Genomic DNA, 21,484 nt, shown 5'->3' on the forward strand with positions numbered 1-21,484 from the left:
TTGCTGAGTTGCATAATGACATGGGAAATTTTACATATTCTTTCCTACTTTCACACTATTTCATAATCTTGCTATTGAAAACAGATTATAGAATAACTATTCCACTGTAGTGCTAATCTTTTTTCTCTGAAGCAGTTCACATCATTCAACTTAATCATTAATTTTATTTACTTTTTTTTTTTTTTTGGTGTACTGACGTTTGGCCTCAGGTCTTCATACTTGCTAGGCAGGTACTCTACTATGTGAGCTACTCCACCATCCCTTTTTTGTGTTGGGTATTTTCAACATAGGGTGTCAACTGTTTGCCCAGACTGTCTTCAAACCAAGTCCTCCTGATCTCTGCCTCCTGAGTAGCTAGGATTACAGGCATGAGCCACCGGCACCCTACAGGGTTTTCTTGTTTTTTAAGTAAACTTGCTAAATCTTGGAGTGGACAGGGAAATCATATCAGACACCTCATTTTTAGTAGTGTATATACATCAAGGTATTATATACAGCTTTGTCTAGCTTGAAGATAAAGTAATCTTCAGTATACTATATATTAAGACAGAAAGCTATTTTTTGACATTTTAGGACTTTTCAGCAAAAGGCTTTTTAAATATCTGTAAGCAATTTTGGAAATATCCACATAGGTCATGACATTGGACACTGGTTTTACTACAAATTAAAATCTTATACACAATATCACCCTGCATATTAAATAATAAAGTTACTTTTATATAGTGCCTTTTGAACGTTTTTATTTATGAATACTAAATTTAAAAGCCAAAAATAAACCCCCCCAAAAATCCAAAATTTTTGCTCTGCTTACAAGATGAAAATGTTGATTTATTTATGTCAAGAAGAAGTCTCTTAGCCAGGCATCTTAGCTGCTCGGGAGGCAGAGATCAAGAGGATCGCTGTTCTAGGCCAGTCCAGAGAAGTAGTTCACAAGACCCTATCTCAAAAATACCCAACAGGAAAAAGGACTACTAGAGTAGCTCAAGTGGTAGAGCACCTACCTAGCAAGTGTTAGGCACTGATTTCAAACTCCAGTACCACAAAAAAAAAAAAAAAAACAGAAAGAAAGAAATCTCTTAGCCAGACATTTGTGGCTAACACCTGTAATTCTAGCCTCCTAAGTAGGCTGAGATTGGGAGGGGATTGTAATTCAGGGTCAGGCCAGGCAAATAGTTCATAAAACTCCATCTCTAAAATAACCAGAGCAAAATGGACTGGAGGTATAGCTCAAGTGGTAGAGTGCCTTCCTTGCAAGTGAAAAGCCCTGAGTTCAAACCCCAGTCCCACCAAAAAGAAAAAAGAAGGAACCTCTTCAGTTGTGTCTCCTTCTTGGAAAAGAATTAATCATGTCTAGGTGACATGGTATAAATTCTCTACTTTGAAGATTTTTTTCCGCACTTAAGATATTACTAACAGTGCTTACTGCAGCAACTATATGGGTGATAATGCATTGTTTGTATTTCTCCCCTTATAAGTGAACACTGTAAAGTAGTTGGTATATGCAGAATGGACATTTTAATTATGAAATAAGCCAGGAGGAAACATTTAAATATTTATACTAACATGATTACTATGCCTTAAAATCATTGTGACATTCAGTTTCATGTTGTTAACAGCCATGTTAGGAAATTTTTAAGCTTAGGACAGAAAGTTGTTATGTACGTACTTATTTTGAAGGTTGCAAAACTGCATAGTTAGGATTGTGGCAGAATTAATGCTGAAATCTTAATCTTTGCAGGCTTCAGTAGTATTTTTATATTATCTTAGCAATATGTCTAAGGAATTTGCTTTTTGAAAGTATTTAAGAAATAGATAAATGGCTTGCAAAGTACATAGTGTAAGTTCTTAAGATCGTGTGCTTTGCATTTGGTTTTGTTTTCAGTCATGCCAGAATATGCAGATTTCCTATTACTGGTATATTGTGTTATACCTGGTTGGTTTTTAGGTTAAAAGTATTAATTATTTGAGCTCTAAATCCCAATTCCTTTTCATTTGTAGAATAAAAATGTTGACTTCTGTGTAGGTTTATTGTACAAAGTAAGTAAAATAGTTTATAAAAGACCTGATGCAAAGCCTGGTACATAGTATGCGATTATTGGTGTCTGTGATGCCATTCGGATTGCTTAAACTTGATGAGGCTCAGCTTTTTTCACTGCTGAACACTAAGTCTCTGGGGAGAAAACCTCCCTCCCAATATTACTCTGTAAAATGAATGTCTGTTTGAAGACAATATTTTTAGCATTACTGATGTTTACTAATGATTTACAAATAGAGTATAATGAGGATTTCTACTTTGAGAAGACTGCAAAGAGTTTCACTTTTCCTTCAATTTAGTCATACGTAAAAGAAAGAACATTAGGCCTGTTATCAAGAGAACTGTCTGGTATTCATTATAATACATTTTTATTTTTGTTTTAAATTAAATTGATTCTTATTATTTCTGTGCAAAGTTGGAGTATGCTTCTCTTTTAAAAGGTGGTGGACCCAGGAAAAGAAAATTATCATCTTCTTCAGAGCCATATGAGGAGGATGAATTTAATGATGATCAATCTTTAAAAAAGACAAGACTTGATCATGTAAGTTATTTCAATTGTAATATCAAAATTAGAGTAAGCTGAATATGGATATCAAATTTGAAAATCCACCTAAATGAATTAGTCTTCTCTTTTATAACTCCTTTTTTTTTTTTTTTTTAACAGTACTGGGATTTGAATTCAGGGCATTGTGCTTGCTAGGCAGGTTAGCTAACACATGAGCCACTCCACCAGCCCTTTTTTGTGTTGAGTATTTTCAAGATAGGGTCTCAAGAACTACTTGCCTGGATTGACCTCAAACCAGGTACCTCCTGATCAGTGCTTCCCGAGTAACTAGAATTAAAGGTGTGAGCCACTGGTGCTTGGGTGTAACACTCTTAAATAGGATTACATTCTAGCAGTTGTTCACTTGTGAATAGTTCTTAAAATTTTGTGTGTTCTTTGTAAATTAAGTTTAATGTTTTTTTTAATCTCTTTATCTGGCCATAATGAATTTCCTATAGTCCTATAGAGACTGGTTAAAAATGGACCAGCAGTGAAGCAGAAGTAGATACCACGAGTGTCTGAGCCACCTGTACATGCAGTTCATTTGTATGTCTGGAGACTGCTTAGGTCCATTTGCACACACACCATTTCTACCTGAGGGGCTGCTGCTGCTGCCAGTGCTATTTTAGGCTTTGTGCATCAGATGCACAGATCATGTAACAGCACAAGTTTAGTGTTCTGTGGTCAACCATTCTTCTGTCAGGATTTATTATCAAGCCTGGAATTGTTTCAAAAAACTAGATGAGACAGTTCTTGTTGTTGATGTTTGCTTGTTTTAATGACCGAGGAGAGCCTGACAGATGTTAGTCAAGTGCTCAATCAATGAGTTACATCCCCAGCTCTGGGTTCTATTTTTAAAATGTGACTTTGTCCTAGTGTGATTAATATACAAAAGAACAATTTACATGCAACCCAAAATTTGCATTTGTTTATGTACAGTTTTATCCATGAAAAATACTCGATGAACACAGAAACCTAACCTGTATCCAGCTGAATCAAGCTACATATGAACACAGTATATAAAACACACCTCAAACATCTATTGGCTGCCTCATGTATTGCCATGTGTATTATTCTATAAGGTTATCTTCTTTTGTACCTTTGTGAGCTTTTCTGTTTGGAAAAAACCTTCATTTGACACTCGCAAACTGTCTAATAAGCATTCTGGTTCAAAAACACCATGCACTGCATGCAAAAGAAATGTTTAAAGTATTCAATCTTGTTAAGTAACAAGAAAATGGAAAGAAATGAAAATGTGAGCGATCCAAAGCAATCAGTACAAAGGGATGTCACTGTGGAACATCAGAGCTAATGCCACAAAAATAAAAGCATATGACTGGACCAGATTCAAGTGCTATGAAGTCAGTAAGAGTAAGGGATAAAAGAAACAGAACATGGCTAGAGATGTAGTTCAGTGACAGAATGCTTGCCTAGCATCTGTAAGATCCTGGGTTCAATATCCAGTACTTCAAAAGAAAGTTTTCTGAGCGTGGTGATGCATACCTGTAATACTAGCACTCAGGAGGCTAAGACAAGAGAATTTATAGTTCAAGACCAGCCTGGGCTACATAGTAAGACCCTGTCTCAAAAACAAAAACAAAACAGAAAAAGAAATAGAAGAAAAGATTGTTAAACATTTAAATTCTAGACCAAGGAGTGAAAAGATCAGGAACAACTTTTTCCACATAAATCTTTGTATTTGTACACAAAGGCTAAAATGGAAATCACTGTATCCTGCAGAACATGTGTCCTTTTAGTGCCAGTAGTGGTTGCTTTAGTGACTTCAAACAATGCACACTTTCATAAGCCTGGAGCTGTCCAACCTGGCAGTTAGTACAGATGAGAAAACTATAAAAGAACCTTCTAGCAGTGATACATAAGTAAACTGGCAGCTGTGTATTGAATTGAATTCTTGGTTTTGACAAGACAAATAATCTCTCTCTCTTCTTTTTCTTTTTGTACTTCTGGAGTTTGAACTCAGGGCCTACACCTTCAGCCACTCCACCAGACCTTTTGTGAAGGGGTTTTTTGAGATAGGGTCTCGAGAACTATTTGCCCAGGCTGGCTTCAAACTGGGATCCTCCTGATCTCTGTTCCTAGCCTGAGCTAGGATTATAGCCGTGAACCACCGGCACCTGGCTAAAACAAGTATATCTTAAATGCATGTCGCAAAGAACCCAAATCTGAAAGACAGAAAACATGCACCAGAATTTAAGGTTCCAAAAGATAGTATGTAGCACCAGTGCCAACTGGAGGATTGGAGCTGGATCCAGTAGTAGTTTATCACTCACCAAACTTGTGTGCCTTACACAAGTTTGGATTACACAGAATCCAGCCCTGGGATTCACTTCTGGTATAGCAGAAATGTACAGCTTACTATCATGTTGCAATGATGTTTTTGCTTATTTCTTTTATGTCATAGAGGATTGCTGTAACAACAACAGTAAGCCTCCAAAAAATTTAATTTTTAAAACCTTTTGGCTCCAAAAACCACCTGTTTTTAGTACTCAGGAGGCTGAGGTGGGAGAATCTCAAGTTTGAGACTAACCTAGGCTCCATAGCAAGACTTTGTCTCAAAACAGAACCAACAAAGCCCTGCCTCTGTGATACAGCCTCTTGATAACTGTGTGACAACAGACTATTTATAACTTATACTATAACATTTGTAAGGTTAATTTTCATTACTGAAGGTGAGAATCTAAAAATGGTTATAGAATTTTGGAAGAGATTTACCAGAATGGCCATTGCTATCACTGTTGAAGCCTAGAATGATTACAAGAGTGTTTGTCTTGTGTGCAGAAAATCCTCATTGACTTAATTCTTGATTTTGAAAATTTGATCCTTTGGGAAAATTTTTAAAAATTCCAAACAAGCTGTGCTGATCTAGGAGAACAGATTGGATTTGTACAGATAAAAAACAAAAACATCCAAGAGTTATTAGGGCCCACCCTAGTCATCTAACACAGAAGTCATGCTACAGCTTCCTACTGATGGTCATATAGGTACAGGTGATAATAACAATGATTTCAGGAGCCCAGAAGCTATACCATGACAGGCTAACTCTCCAGTTAACAGATTTTTAAAGTGCTCTGCAATCGGTTGAACTACTCGAAGATAATAGCTTTAATAATGAAGGCAGTAGAATAGTCTTGTGTCCAGATGAATTTGGAACCATATAGGCAGCATTAGTGTGAAAGAGACTGGCAAAACAGCAGAAGTGTTATTTACTTGTTACCTCACTTACTAATTCTATTTTAAGGCAGTATTGCAGAGAAAACATGAAGACAGTATACATTTTTCTCCATATCTGCTGTTTCATTTTTAGGTGGACGGAAACCTTCCTTCTACCATTTCATCATAACTCATAATCTGTAACCCTTCCAGTGCCAACATCCATTAGCAAAGTTCACATTTAGTACAGTACTCATGTATTGACCATCAAGTGTATATAAAATTGTGCCATCATTTTAATAATCTTTTCTCTTACAAAATAGGTGAAGTTTTTGAACATTGTTTCTCTAAGGTGATTTTTTTTTTTCATGAACACTGTATTTTTTTCATGACTTGGAATAATGCAGTAATTTTTGGAAATTCACTTGTTATGTTACAGCAGAACTGACCCTACTCAGCAGAAGAGGGTATGACCTTGCTTGGAATCCATCACTGTCTCTGCTGTGTTTTCCATCTTGGGGCTTGCCAGAGACTTCATAGAGCATCGTTACTTGCCTCAGAGTTTTTGCAAATCATTGCATCTGCAGGTCACAAGGCCCAAGTGACAGAATACCTTGAAGTATACCCTGGATCTGCTACTGCTACCTACTGTACCCTAGAGCTTTCTCAATCTGGGCCCCATTCATAACTGGCAATCTTAAGAGTTATTTCATAAGTGGATCAGAGCAGTTCGCACCCTAATAGCTCACTTCCAGTAGCCAAAGACATCTACCAAGCCATGTGTCTTAATTTAAGACAGATTTAGGCACAGCTATTTTCTTTTCTTTTTTTAGTATAGTGAAGTTCACAACGTACTCCAGATTGGACTTACATAAAATTCATGGAAGTAGTGGGCCCCAGAATTTGAGAGTAGTTATTTCCCATTTTGGCATATATGTCTTTCTAATGCCCTCTAACATACTCACTACCTGTTTATCAAGTCCATTCAACATAATGTCTTCAGTGTAGTGGATCAAAGTGATCTGTGAACTGTGCAAACTATCTTTCAGTCCTTAGAATATTGTATTATGCTGCAGAGGTGCCATAACTCTGAAGACAGTGAAAGACACTGAAGCTGCCCTAAAGAAAATAGATCACTTGTGCTTATCCTTTGTGATTGGGGTGGTGGAGGATGTGGAGGATTAGCCTGATTGATAGTTGATGATTTGCTTCAGTAAAAATCCCATATTTGGTACAGCAGATGCAATTGGGGTCATTGCCTCATTGTTTATGATACTCTGAGATAATTCTCCAAGACCCATCCCAGCTTTTTTGATGGGATGGTAATGTCAGTCTCTGCAGTTCCTTCAGGAATGTAGTCTTGCTTGTTGTTGTTTTGAGTGAGGAGGCAATTCTAGGAACTTCAATTTGGTATTTTCCTATAGTAGTGGCCCACGTTCCATGGGTCAGAGAATTAATGTGTGCTTTCTGCCATTGCCAGGTATGTCTGCACCAAGTATGTATTCTGAAGATGGAACAATAGCTGCAAGATATTATATATATATATATATATATATATATATATATATATGTATATATATGTAAAAGGACAGGTATTTGCTATCTGGACAACTGAAATTTAGGTATACTTATATAGTGGAAAAACACTGGTCTAGAACTAGACACCTGTTTATAGGCCTTCTACAATGTTAGCTCTGGTTTAGTTCTTCAAGTTTATAGCCTGTCCATGCTTACTACACTCCTATTTTAAAATGCATGGAATTTTCTTTGTATTATGAACTTCCATGGTGTGTTTTCTGGTTTGCTTTATAGTGTTGGGAATCTAAGAGGGCCTTGCTCATGCTAGGCAAGCACTCTACCACTGGGAACTATACTCCCAGCACTTCTGTAAGCATTTTATTTGTCTCTGTCAAGAACTTCATCTTGTTCATCTGTGCAAGAGAGGCATCACTCACAATTTAGTTATTTCTATCTTAGCTACTGAAAGAGAAAAGTATACTTCAGCTGTTAGGTAAGAAAAGAGATAAAAGAAAAATGGAAGACTATCTTGTTTGTATAACATGTGGTACAGTTCTTAGCAGAGTAAATGTTTTCATTGACTAGATTGTAAGATTGTTTCTACACATAATGAATACATGGAGTCTTTTGGTTAAATGAAGAATCTGATCAGTTCCTTCAGGTGAGATTCAATGACAGAAAGGAAAGTAAGGGCTGGTGGAGTGGTTCATGTGATAAGAGTGCCTGCCTAGCAAGCATGAAGCTATGAGTTCAAAAATAAGTCAAAGTAAAATTTTATATGTGTAGCCACAGTTATTCTCAGATTAATCTGTTCAATTCCACTTGAGTTCCTTTTATTATTGTGTTATTTTATGTTGTGATTGAGCGATTTTTAAACCATTCTGTGACTCAAGACCGAAATAAAAGTAAACTTTCCTCAGAATTTTAAATTTATAGGTGAGTGTAAACTTATGAGCAAAGATTGAATACTTGCATCACTTTTTAAATTTCCCATTAGCTATATATAAATTTTGTTAAGTTAATTTTAGGAGCATTCCAGTTTTATAGCAGATTTGTCTCATTTTGAATAATGTGTGAATAAAGCTTGAGTTAACGGATATGCAGTTAGGTCTTTCAGTGATTGTGAATCAGAAGTACTTTTTATCCTTAAAGACATAAATTTGTCAGTATTTACATGAGAAAAAGACACACTTGAATTTTTCTGGTCAAATGTGATGGTTTTCAAACCAAGTCAAAATACAGATATAATACTTATCACTGTCACCAATGATCTCTTAAACTGATTCTTTATCTTTTTTTTTCTTTTCCCCATTAGGGAGAAGAATCTAATGAGTCTGTAGAGTCTAGCAGTAATTGGGAAAAGCAGGAAAGTATTGTATTGAAATTGCAAAAGGAATTTCCCAATTTTGATAAACAGGTGAGTAATAATATAGAGAAATTTAATCAATGTGAATTAAATATTTGTGTAACAAAAACATAGTGTTTGAGTTCAGCCATAAAAAATATTTAGGGTAAATTTTGCCAATTAAGTATTTTCCTTTTTTTTTTTCAATATTATATAAAATGTTTTTATACTGCTTATTAATTCTTTACATTATTTATTAATCATAGCATCAGCATTATAACCAAACTCATAGAAAACATAACTGTAATAAAAATAGTGAGTTCAGCTAGAGGCTTGGTAAAGTAGTACTTGCCTAGTATTATGCACGAGGCCTGGGGTCTGATCCCCCAGTACTGGAAAAAAAAAATGTGAGCTCATTTATAAAATGTAAGTCATCTAAAAAGCCATCTGAGGTCAGGCAGGGTTGTGTACTTATGTAATCCCAGCTACTCAGGAGGAAGAGATAGCAGGATCACAGTTTGAGGCTAGCCTAGGCAAAAAAAAGTAGTGAAACACTATCTTCAAAAATAAGCAGGCATGGTGGTACATGTCCGTAATCCCAGCTACTTGGGAGGCCAGCCTGGGTAAAAATCAACTAAAGCAACAAGGGCTCCTATGTTGCTCAGGTACTTGCATGGTGAACACAGGACTCTGAATTCAAACCTCAGTATTGCATTTGTATAACTCTCCTCCATGAAGTAACTGCTTAGTGTTTTAATGTTCTCATTTGTGGAAAATTTAAACCATAATACTGCATTTCATATCTTAGTATTCCATGGGCTTTGTTCTATTTTCAGATAATAGGATTGAATGCTTTGCACATTATTAAAGACCCCAGTCAGTGCCAGTGCTAAAAGGGCCTCTTTTTGGTCGATTTTAAAGCCCATATTTTTGTTTATCCTTTGGAGTGTATTTACCCTTGGCATTAATTTGTTTCATTGTATGCTAAGGTGATATTTCAGTGTATGCTGATATTTCAGTGTATGCTAGGTGATGTGTCTGCTGAATTCAGGTGAGCTGTTGTTTGCATATGTTGTAACTTACGTGTTTTGAAGTTAGCAGTGTGTAAAAACCTAGCTACACAGCAGAGTTTCTGGTTTTTTGGGGGGGTTTTGGTAATACTGGAGTTTGAACTATCAGGGCTTCATGCTTTCTACCACTTGAACCACTCTGCCAGCCCTCTTGGTGTTGGGTCTATTTGCCCAGGGCTGTCTTCAAAATTCAATGCTCCTGATCTCTGCCTCCTGAATAACCAGGATTATAGGTGTGAGCCACTTGTGCCCGACTCAGAGTTTCATTTTTAATTGAGAAAATATTTCTTGATCTTCCAATGTCCAGAGTACTTCCTGGGGGAGAGCTAGAAATACAAAAAAGTGAAACTTCCTTCCCTTGAAGATTATGGTAGATTCACAGAGGTAAAATTACATAGAAAACATTCGTAAAGCAATATAAAAACAAATATAGAATAATGATATGAATTCTCTATGTTTTCAGGTGATTAAGTTTTTAAAGAGCATAAATGATTTCTAGAAGTTGCTAATTTCAAAGGTTTAACAGAAAGATCCGTGACTTATTTTTAGGAATTAAGAGAAGTGCTCAAGGAACATGAATGGATGTACACAGAAGCTTTAGAGTCTCTAAAAGTTTTTGCAGAAGACCAAGGTAATTATTTTGTTATAGAAAATACATACTTCCCATTATATTCTGTATTTTAGTATATGAGAAAATAGTACACTGTAAAGAATGCTGTTAAAGAATGAAATTGTAAATGATGTTGGAAGAAATAATATAAAAAAATTGAAAATGATCAGTTCCTTACTGTTTTGACCTGTTCTTTATGATGGTATACAATGAAATCATAAGTAAGTGTCCTTTTCTGTTTGTACAGCCTTTTATGGTAGTTAGGGCTACTTTTAAACTGCCGTGTTGAATATAAAAGAAATATTTTAACAGCTGTTAGGATGGATCTTGCAGTTGGTATTATCTTATGATGTGGATGTGTCTGTTGCATGAGTTTGAAAAGCACTAGTATCAGAAACTAATGGGTATCATCAGCATGATAAAACATCTCAACCCGTGGTAGAACACTCTGAACTCCAGAAAATGGCAGAGGTGGTGGGACAGGGTTGAATTGCATGTGTTTAATAACACCCTTAAGCAAGAAGTCAAGTAGACTTAGCACTTCATAACTGTGACACCAGCTTTAAAAGCCTTGCACAGTGGTTTTAGGTGTTTTTAAATGACTTTTAAGAAATAACATGCTACCAATATTCTTGTATAAAGAATGATACTGTGTGGGGAAAAAGCCACCAATATCACAGTCACACATCCAAAATGTGATTCAGAAGACTCAGATTGTGAATGTGAAATTTTTTTTAAGAAATACCTTATCCAGTTTGTTTTGACTATATTTTTAATATGAGCACAAGAATGAATGTATGATAATCTCAAGTCTGAGAGCTCTTTGAGTAAAATAAAAGAATAAACATTCTAACTAAAGTAGTTATCCCTTAGTATACGTGGGAGAGTTCAGGACCCCCACTGATACCAAAGTCTGCTGATGGTAAAAATGGCACAGTATTTGCATATCATTTATGCACATCTCATGTACTTTAAATAATCTTTAGATACTTGTAATACCTAATGCAGTGTAAATGCTGTATACTCTTATTAGTGCAAATGCAATTTTTCCTCCCTGGTGGTACTGGGTATTGAACCCAGGGCTTCATGCTTACTAGACAAGCTCTCTACCACTTGGGCTATGTCCCCAGCTCCTGCAATTTTTTTCTAGTATTTTTGATTCATGAATAGTTAAATCCATGGATTTGGAACCCGTGTTTACAGATGGCCAACTGTATTGTATTTTAGATTAATTAGTGCATACTTTCTTACTAGTACATAAAGTAACTACTTTCATTCATAGGTGTCTTAGAATTTTGTGAAATATGATAGATTAATCATATAGTCTAATGTGCTCTTTGATAATAGTATATTCACAAAATTTGTTTCCATAATGATGAGCTTAGAATAGTGGAAGTATCAATGGAAAAATTAATTATAATATGGATACTGGAGCCAGACAATTTTTTAGCCTCATAATCAGAGGAGCATTGCCTTGCTATACTCATCAGTGTTGTTGTTAGATGGGGCTTCTAGCAGCATCTGAAATGATTTATAGATATGAAACTGACATTTAGAAAACAGATATTTATATTGAATTCATGTTTAAAATGAAATTGCCACCTTGTTTTGAAACTGATTGTTTTAACTTACTACAAATTTTCAACATTTCTCTTGCAGTGACAGTGTATTAAGATTTAACAACGAATTGTAGTTGAATTCTTTTGTATTCAAAAGGAATAGCTAAATGCTTATATTTTTCTTATGCTAATTCAAGCTGTATATCTTTATATTTATGTATTTCTCATGTAGTTACTACTTTTGTCTTCCTTTGTACACAGATATGCAATATGCATCACAAAGTGAGGTTCCAAATGGAAAAGAAGTTTCTTCAAGGAATCAAAATTATCCTAAAAATACAGCTAAAACAAAACTGAAACAGAAATTTTCCATGAAACCACAAAATGGTTTTAACAAGAAACGTAAAAAAAATGTATTTAATGCTAAGAAAGTCACTGAAGATTCTGAATATGATTCAGGTTCTGATGTCGGTAGTTCACTAGATGAGGACTATAGTAGTGGTGAAGAAGTGATGGAGGATGGCTATAAAGGTAAAATTCTTCACTTCCTCCAAGATGCTTCAATTGGTGAACTGACTTTGATTCCTCAGTGTTCTCAGAAAAAGGCTCAGAAGATAACAGAACTCCGGCCCTTTAATAGTTGGGAAACTCTGGTAAGGCTTCATTCTTTTTTTCGCGCGTGTGTGTGTGTGTGTGTGTGTGTGTGTGTGTGTGTGTGTGTGTTTAATTTACAGTACCGTATATAGTCAAGTTGTGTTCAGCCCAGGGAAGCATAGATGGGTGGCCTTATCCCGTGTAGAGTCAAACTTAACTTTTATTGTAAGCCAATAGTATTTCAAATAGTGTCATATGACCTAATTTTGAATGAATTAAGGGGTGATTTTCCTGAAAAAACCCAAGCTGATTGGCTGGGAATACTGTCACTCATTCTTTTGCATAGGAACTTGGTTCATTTCACTGCAGAAGAAGAAATTAGAGCTTACATTTAGGAAGGAGTTGTTTGCTAGCCTGTTCTGATCTGTTATTGCTGAGGCACCATGCAGAAAGCAAGAATGTGGCAGAAATTTTACTACAACTGCTTGGAGAGCAGTAGCATCGTCCAGGAGAGCTCCATGATTGGAAATGCCAGCCTGGGTGTTTTTATGCTCCACCACAAAAGAAGCAATTGCTTATTTTCTGTTTCTTCTAAAAGTGACAGCTCAGTCTCTTAACATGTTTTTCTTGGTTAAACAACGCGGCCATTTTATGGAGAGTAGCAGGCTGCAGCGTTTTAAATTGGAAAGATAGAAAAGTTTGTGGAAGCATAGAATTCAAGCATTAGGTGAAAGGAAGGCATAAACACTGGTAAGTACACTTTGCATGATCCTTTTGTGGAGTTTGATTTCCTGTGAAATCAAAATGCCTGCATTTTGAGTTTTGTAAACGTCAACAGTCATCAAATCTTATAACTGCAGAGAAAATGTACAAGCTCTTTTTTAGATTTTGCTTCAAGTTTTGTGAGAATGTGGGTTTTGGTAGCATGAGTTGTAGATAGGCCCTGCAATGAAAGCAATGTGGATGGTTGTGTATAGAGTTAGAAGATGAAGTGGCTCTTGATGCTTTGTAAAGCATTTTAGGAAAATTTATTTCTAAGTTATGGAGTAAAGATACATTTATGATTAATTTTGTACTAATAACAAATCTAAATGAGCACAAGTGCCCTTGTTAAGTGTCTTGAAGTGGTGATAGGGGAGGGACCCTGCACAGTGCTATAGAAAGCATTTTTTAAAAAATTAAAATATTTGAAAAACACAGAAACATTATTTGTACTTCATAACTTTTTAAAGTAGTAAAGCCATTTGTTTTGCCCGAAGCCTGTGCTTTTCCAGAGAACATCTGTCAAAGCAGGCCCTTTCAAAACTTGTTTGGCTTTGCCTGAGTGATTTATTTGTTAAAGAATTTGCTGAAGGGCTTTCTTGTTCTTCTTTTCTTCCTTTTCTTCTTTCTTTTAATCTTTAACGGTCTCCTCTGTTATTACATAGTTGGGTTGCTCAGGCTTGTTGGGATTTTAATTTATTTAATAAGGAATGCAATTATATGCACTGGTTGTTTAGTCACTGTAACTACTTGCCCTACCTTAGAGTAAAAGTAAATTGTACAATTTTACCAGAGGTGTATGTGCCAGATGTTTTAAAAAATACTCAGCAACTTAACATGTAGAAAGCACATTTCTTCTGCTAATTAATTGGCATAGTTGAATTCGTCTTGACATGAATTTGGAAATTATGCATTATTTACTTAAACCTCCTAACTTCTTGCCCCTTTCAAAAAGCTGAACATAAAGACCATATTGTTTGTTCTAACCAACTATCATATGTCAGATATTTTATTCATTAGTTTAAAAGTATCTTAAAAGCAGACTTTTACTTGAGTTCAGTAAATAGAATGCTTTGCTGTCCTGAGCAAAGTAGGTAATAAATAAGTTTTTCCAAATTAATAGTTTTAACAAATAAATATATATAAGCTTTAAATTTTAATTTGCTTATAACTTTTACCTTCTACTTTTCAATAACTAGAAGTTTGAATGTAACTAGCTTACAGAGCAATTTAATATCTTAATGCAATTATCAGAGGAAAAGTTAGTATTGTACACATTTTATATGATTGACTTTTTCCTGTTAATCAGTAAGGTTCATGATGTATCCCTAGACAATTTTATAGGAAGCTATAGCCCCCCCAAAAAGGCCACCATTTTTATTTTAATACTTGCTGTATTGAGATTTCTATGACAACTGCTTGAGGTTTTAATCATGTTAGTCAGTCAAACTTTAACAAAAATTGCAAGCTATTGTACAGTCAACACAGCCTGAATAATACCTAAGTCACCTCTTAAAATTATTGCTAAAGCTTATGTAGTCTTAAGGATTATAGAAATTCTTAATGGAATTTGAGAGATCTGTAAAATTTGTACATATTTTATTTAAAAAATGCATACTTGGCCCATGAATCAAGTGAACACAATTATTTTAATTGTGATTTTTTTTTTTTTTTTTTTTTTTTTTACTAAAAATGAAGTTCTTTGACATTGGTAAGCACCACATTTTTAAATGTCTTGATAGTTCATTGTCTTTTTATAAAAGTAACTTGAATGTGAAATTTGTTAGTACCATTTAAAGCAAAATTTGGTTTCTTCAGAGTCTTAGTAATGTAATGTAATATGTGTAATATACATAATATACAAAATATAAATATAATGCACTTGCATAACACCAGCTGTTTAGTAATCTAACTTTAAATCTAGAGACTGCATACTTTTCTGTATCGGTCTGGTTTTCTTATTAGAGAATTGTGGGGGAGTTTTTTGTCTCTTTTTTCCTAGTACTGGGGATCAAACCCAGGCATGTGCTCTAGTGGAAATGTATTCCCAGTCTATATTGTTTTTTTTTTAGGTTAAAATGCTCTCGGTTCCAATCACATTTTACATGAGGAAAAATTGGTTATTTAAAAAAATAAGTTCATTACCTGAGAGGGTGTTTATATTTGCAGCTTTATTCCTATTTTTTTTTTCTTTGCCTTCAAAATTTAAATATTATCTGTTAAATTTTCTTCATAATTTTTCCGTTTTACGTACAATTTTTCTGAAGGATAAGCAGTAATCCAGGGACTAGTTTTAAGGAAACCATATCATTAAATCAGGTACCCTTTGAAATATGGTACGCCAAAAATGTCATTAGTTTAAAAAGCCAGATTTGTTAGTGTGGTGAAATTGGAGTTTTTATTGGCAGATTTCATACATTTGATGGCATTAATTCATCAACAACTTCCTGAAGTTTTGTCTAACCTTATACAAAGTATGGTGGGGTAGTGTTATGTGCATGATACAGCTTACTGTGTTGCAATCTTTATGTGTTACTAAGAATAGTATGTGTACTGACCTGTGCAGTGTTCACGAGCACCTCAGCCTAAAGCTTCACATGCATTATCTTCTTCATTAACATTTAGACCAGTGTAAATGCAGGTTTACACTGTTAACCAGGCAGTGCAGGTTTAGTTGATATTGAATACTTCATGTAGTTCATGCTACTTTCATCTACTAGTAACTTAGACCACAGATCTTTTTCATTTTGTTTTTACCCAGTGCTTTTTCCTGAGCTTTAACTCTACAAAATGTCTCTCTAAATTTGTCACGTAAAGCATTGTTAATTCATATTTCTTCCTCCTATGTGGGGTGTCTTCATTAAATTTGTTTGTAAGATTACTATCCTCAGGCTTCATCTTAATTTGTATAAGTTTGATAAACGTTTAGTTAAAAATTAATAAATGCATCCTGGGTACATTAGTTGGCAGAAGCCAGCTACTTCCAATAATGGATAATGAATAAGATTAGAAGTCTGTCTTCAGGCTGTTACTTGTTAAGAAGGGATTAAATAATTGGAAAAATCTGCTTTTAAACAATTCCCCCCCATCCTCTAAAATTCAAAACTAATTGTAACAGTGACACACTGTGGCAAGAGAGGGGTACTTCAGTTGCAGACTACTTTTGAACAGAAAAAGAATTCTTAGATACTTGAGTTTTTAATCAGAAATAGTAACCAGAAGCATATTGTTCTTTTTTTCATATATCCAACAAGTAGATATTTGTTTCTTTTCTTCCCTCAGAATAAGTATCATTTTAAAAAGTGATTTGTTTCATAAGTTTGTAAAGATGATTTTGTAAAATTGAGACAGTACATGAAGTTTACTCAAAATTCTGCCAAAGATACCTGTCAAATATCTGACAGGTATCTGAGCATTATGTGTTTATGATAAACATTTAAGATATTTGAACATTATGTGTAAACATTTCTATATGTTATGCTATGTAAATGGGATTATATTTTCTAGACTATCAATAACTTTAGATTTACTAAAATCAGGATTTTTTAATTTTTGTATTTCTTTTTCTTTCTTTCTTTTTTAAAGACAGGGTCTTACTACAGAACTAGGCTGACCTTAGATTTAGGATCCTTCTGCCTCAGCCTCCTGAGTGCTGGGATTATAGGCATGGATCTCTTTTGAGAGAGGGGTGTGTGTGTGAATCTAAGTAACTTATAGGACTATTAATGCTTTTTGTGTTAAAAAAAAATAGGGATATGGTCACAACATAGTGTTCTTACACTTCTCTTTAAGTGCCACCTATTCCCCCCTCCCCCCAAGTTAATGAAGGTATGAGGAAGTATTGGAGTTTCTTTTATTACTTTGATTTTTATTATTTATGTATGTATATGAATAATACTTTAACAAGTTAAAGTTAAGTAATTTCATAGGCTGGTGCTAGATGAACATCTTAGTCCTCTTTTTGATGATTTTTGGTTTCTTGCGAGATCTGAGGACAGCCATGATGGCTTTATTTTATATATATATACTTATTTATTTATTTATTTATTTTAGAAGTTTTAGCAAGGATTATTTTAATATAACAAGATAAAGTAGGGAGAAGGGCCAAGGAGAGAAACATCACTTGCTCCCATGCACGAAATGGGAATAAAGACTCCCCATGATATCTTTAAGAAGAGGGTAGATCCAGGTTAGAGAAGAATCCTGAAGGGTGACTTGCCCAGGGCTTGAGCAGTATTGCAAACTGTCTTCCAATCAGTCACCAGCTACTGAGAAGGTGGGAATGGAATGAGTGCTTTCCTGCTGTTTCCGAAGCAGAAAGAATACTTGCCTTTCTTCCATCCAAGTACTAACTAGACCCAACTTTACTTAGTTTCTGAGATAGACGAAATTGGGCACATTTAGGGTGGTATGGCCATTGATTGAACTCTGTAGATGCAGTCCCAGGAGGTCTTCAAGGTTTTGTTCTCAGTCTTCTGATCTGATTTTATGTGCTTTTCTGTAGGTAGTCTCATCAACATCTTTGGTTCTGATGACAGCATGTTTTTCTCCACCCTATATCTCTTTCCTAAGGACTAGATCTGTTTGTTTAACATCTAGCCCTCTCTTACGTATTTGGCAGCTAGAAGCAGATTTCCCTCTAGAGCTTGGTAAATTTCAGTATCTCAGTAGCTCATACCAGTAATCACTTAGTTGCTTAAGCCAGAATTCTAGAAGTCATGCTTAGCCCTTTCTTTTCATTCATCTCCCTATACTTAGTGGATTCTACCTCCTAAATATCACAGATCTGTCAGCTTTCCTATGTCCAAACCAAGCCATTACTGTCTCTTGCCTCAAAGTCATCATAATAGATCTTTGCTCTCAGCAAGTGCTGTTTCTAAACAAGAAATCTTATCTTGTCCAGTGCTTATAAGTTAGACTCAATTCCTGATGGTCCCTGCTTTCTTGTTGAGGATGGATAATCTTACTCTTTAGGTCTGTTATTTCTGAGGCCCCATTATCCTGAAAGGACCTCCTAGATTTTGGTTTTTATTAGTCTGCTTGTGATAGTGCCTGTGAAATTCTGTTGCAGTTATTATACTTAAGATTATTTGTTACCTGTTTTTTCCAGTAACCATAAACTACATGGGGATAGGGACTGTATTTATCTACCAGGTACCTTAACTAATGAGAGTAGTATTTGCCAAAAAGTAAGGGCTTACATAATAAATGGTAGTTGGCCACAAAAAAATGTTCACATATTTATTTTGAACTTTTAAGGTCTTAACATTATTTTATTTAGGGAGTTTCTGTTTATAGTGAAAAGAGCACAGACTTTGGAGTCTTTTATCCAGTTTTGTGACCTTGGAAATTAAACTTCAATTGATTAGTTCAAAATTGGACTAAGCTCCTTAAATGGAGTTACTAGAGAATGAACCATACCTGGGGTACAATATATGTATATATGGAAATGTCATAAAACAAAACCACCTGCATAGCTATCATATACTAATAAAAACGTTTTAAAAGGGGGCAGTTGCAAGTAATTTCTTGCACATAAATGACGTAGATGTTTTTGGTGGGATTGGGGTTTGAACTCAGGGCTTTACGTTTGCAAAGCAGGCACTCTACCACTTGAGCCATGCCTCCAGTCTATTTTGCTTTGGTTATTTTGGAGATTGGAGCGGGGGGGTCTCAGGAATATTTGCCTGGGCTGGCCTCAAATTGCAATTTTTCCTATCTCAGCCTCTCAAGAAGCTAGGAATACTGGGGTTTGAACTCAGGGCCTCCCATTTGCCAGGTTGGCGCTCTACCATGTGAGCCAAGTCTCCAGCCCATAAAAATGAAAATATTTTAATGAAGAGTTCTAATAGAGATTCCTTAAAATACTGATTTTCATCCTGTTGTTTTATGTATAGCTCTTTTCTTTGGAAAGCACGGGGCCATGGGTCAGTTTGTAGTTACAGACGTTGTCTTTGTGAAAATGATTTGGTATTCACAATGCCATTTTGTAAAGTGCTAAGGGCTTTTTTGTTATTGTTTGATATGTTTTGTTTTTGTTTAGGTTTTTTTTTTGTTTAGGTTTTATTAAAAATGATCCAGAATATTTGGAATAAATTGAATAATTCATATCTTGCCAACTTATTCTAGAAAAGGAAAAATGTATATATTGTAGACTGCATTTTTATGAAACCATCAGTATATTCTGGAAATGGTGATTTCTATTTCTCAAGCTTCTGGTTAAATTTAGAAATACTGTGATCACAGGGACCATTTAGAGTTATTAATGTGATTCTTATAATCTGGGAGCATATGCTAAATAGGATGACTTGACTCAAAATCACATGTACTTTTATTCTAACAGATCGCTTTATTTTAGTTTCCTTTATTCTGTTGTGGGTTATAGGATTTTTGTTTTTCCCAACAAACTTTCAACTAGCTATTTTCACTAAAAATGCCTTTTGGAATGTTGTTCAGGGTATATATTTTTTTCAGCTATCTGTGTGAAAAATGAAAATTGGTACAGCTTTTACATTTGAAATAATCAGGGTCTCCTTTTGAAATGTAAGTACAAATACATTTTGAATGACACATATCTTAACTTTTCAGACCTTTGTGTGAAAAGTTCCATACAAATGCTATATTGCAATTGGTTTTTTAAGTTTGTAAATTACTGAATTGGTAATAATTAACTATTCTATTTGTGATACTTGGAATTGGACCCAGGACTTCACACATGCTAGGCAGACATTCTACCCTTGAGCTACGTCCCCAGCTCCATAATTAACTTTTTTTTCCACATAGCTAGTAAGTGACATAATTAAATTTAATTCATGTAATATTTTCCAAGAACTTGTCTCAGTTTAAGAGGAAAATATCAAATAACAAATAATTGGGATTTTTAAAAACTGGAGAGGTTATACTTTGATGAGAGAATGGAAAAATGTTTTAGGAAGATGAAGCTTAAGAAATAATTGTAAGAAGTACCAAAAATGGAGACAAGATCAGATTCACGGTTATTACACTGTGTTACTTTTACTTTTGTAATAGAAGAAGGTGAATCAGATTTTGAAAAAACAAAACAACTTGATAGGAGATATTAACAGCTGCCAAGATTGAAGTAACAAATTTGAGATTATGCATTTCTTGGGGAGAGGGGAGATTTAATTTCAACATGATTAATTTTTAGTAATGATAGATTATCAAAAATGAAACACATGGGAATTCAAATGTGGACATGAGGAATTAGGTTCTCTTAGCACTTCACTAAGCTAATTAATAAAAGTTTAACAAACATTTTTCTGTTCAAGAAAGAAATTGGCAGCTTTGCATGGTGGCACATATTTGGAATCTCAGTACTTTGGAGGCTGAGGCAAGAGGAGGATCTCAAGCTTGCAGCCAACCTGGGCCACAGAGCAAGATTCTGTCTTTAAAAACAGTGGCAACAACAACAAAAAAAACCTAGCTTCTGTTTACTAGATGTGAACTATTAAAATACTTTTCCTCTCATGCCTAGTTCACAAAGATGTCCAAAACTAATGGCTTATCAGAAGATTTGATATGGAACTGTAAAACGCTGATCCAAGAAAGGGATGTAGTTATAAGACTTATGAATAAATGTGAAGACATTTCAAATAAATTGACCAAGCAGGTTACCATGCTCACTGGAAATGGAGGTGGATGGAACATAGAACAACCTTCCATTCTAAACCAAAGGTAATATTTATTGAACACAGTCATTATTTTATCTCAGTTGTATAAAATATCTGAACTTATTTTTGCATTGTGCCTAGGGAAATTAAATGTGATACAGCAACTAGTATTAGAAGAGAGCCCACCCAAGGTTTCCTGTAATAGCACATAAATGGTGTATGAGTTGTATTTCGTTGATTTTCCCTCTCTCATACAGAGTATCTTATTCCATTGCATCATCATAATCCAATTGAGGAGAAATGGTATGGTCTCATGTAACCTATAGGTCTTCCTTGTCTGAGTAGATGATTTCTTATGTAATACAGAAACAGAATAGGTGGTTTTAGCAACCCCTGTATGTAAATTTGGTGTCTTAAGAAATGTCAGCTGCTTTATTGTACCAGGGTAAAAATTGCTGTCTTATCCTGTTTTCTTTTTTAATTATGATAAAATATCCTATATCTGTGGTGAAGTGTTTTAAATACTTTGAAAGCCCAGATTTTTTAATTTCCTTTGGGGTAGAAACGCATCAAAATGGAGAAGGATAGACACTTGTATTAAGTAGATTATGTAAGTATAAATATTCTCCACACTGCTACATTTAA

At 34.8% G+C, this 21,484-nt stretch overlaps 1 protein-coding gene across 5 annotated transcripts in view; it reads left to right on the plus strand.

The window, feature by feature from the left end:
• Smarcad1 (SNF2 related chromatin remodeling ATPase with DExD box 1) overlaps window positions 1-21,484 on the plus strand; it is a 70,075-nt gene that overhangs the window by 26,040 nt on the left and 22,551 nt on the right. For 4 of the 5 annotated variants that reach the window (XM_020180552.2, XM_074041377.1, XM_074041376.1 and 1 more), the window contains exons 6-10: window positions 2,476-2,576; window positions 8,584-8,685; window positions 10,233-10,314; window positions 12,114-12,505; window positions 20,704-20,903. In XM_020180552.2, the coding sequence (XP_020036141.2) occupies window positions 2,476-2,576; window positions 8,584-8,685; window positions 10,233-10,314; window positions 12,114-12,505; window positions 20,704-20,903 (877 nt within the window). Of the gene's footprint in view, window positions 1-2,475; window positions 2,577-8,583; window positions 8,686-10,232; window positions 10,315-12,113; window positions 12,506-12,555; window positions 13,197-20,703; window positions 20,904-21,484 lie in introns of those variants that run through there. The other variant, XM_020180554.2, reaches the window with a different exon arrangement.

Source organism: Castor canadensis, chromosome 9 (genome assembly GCF_047511655.1).
Source record: "Castor canadensis chromosome 9, mCasCan1.hap1v2, whole genome shotgun sequence".
Lineage (NCBI taxonomy): Eukaryota > Metazoa > Chordata > Mammalia > Rodentia > Castoridae > Castor > Castor canadensis.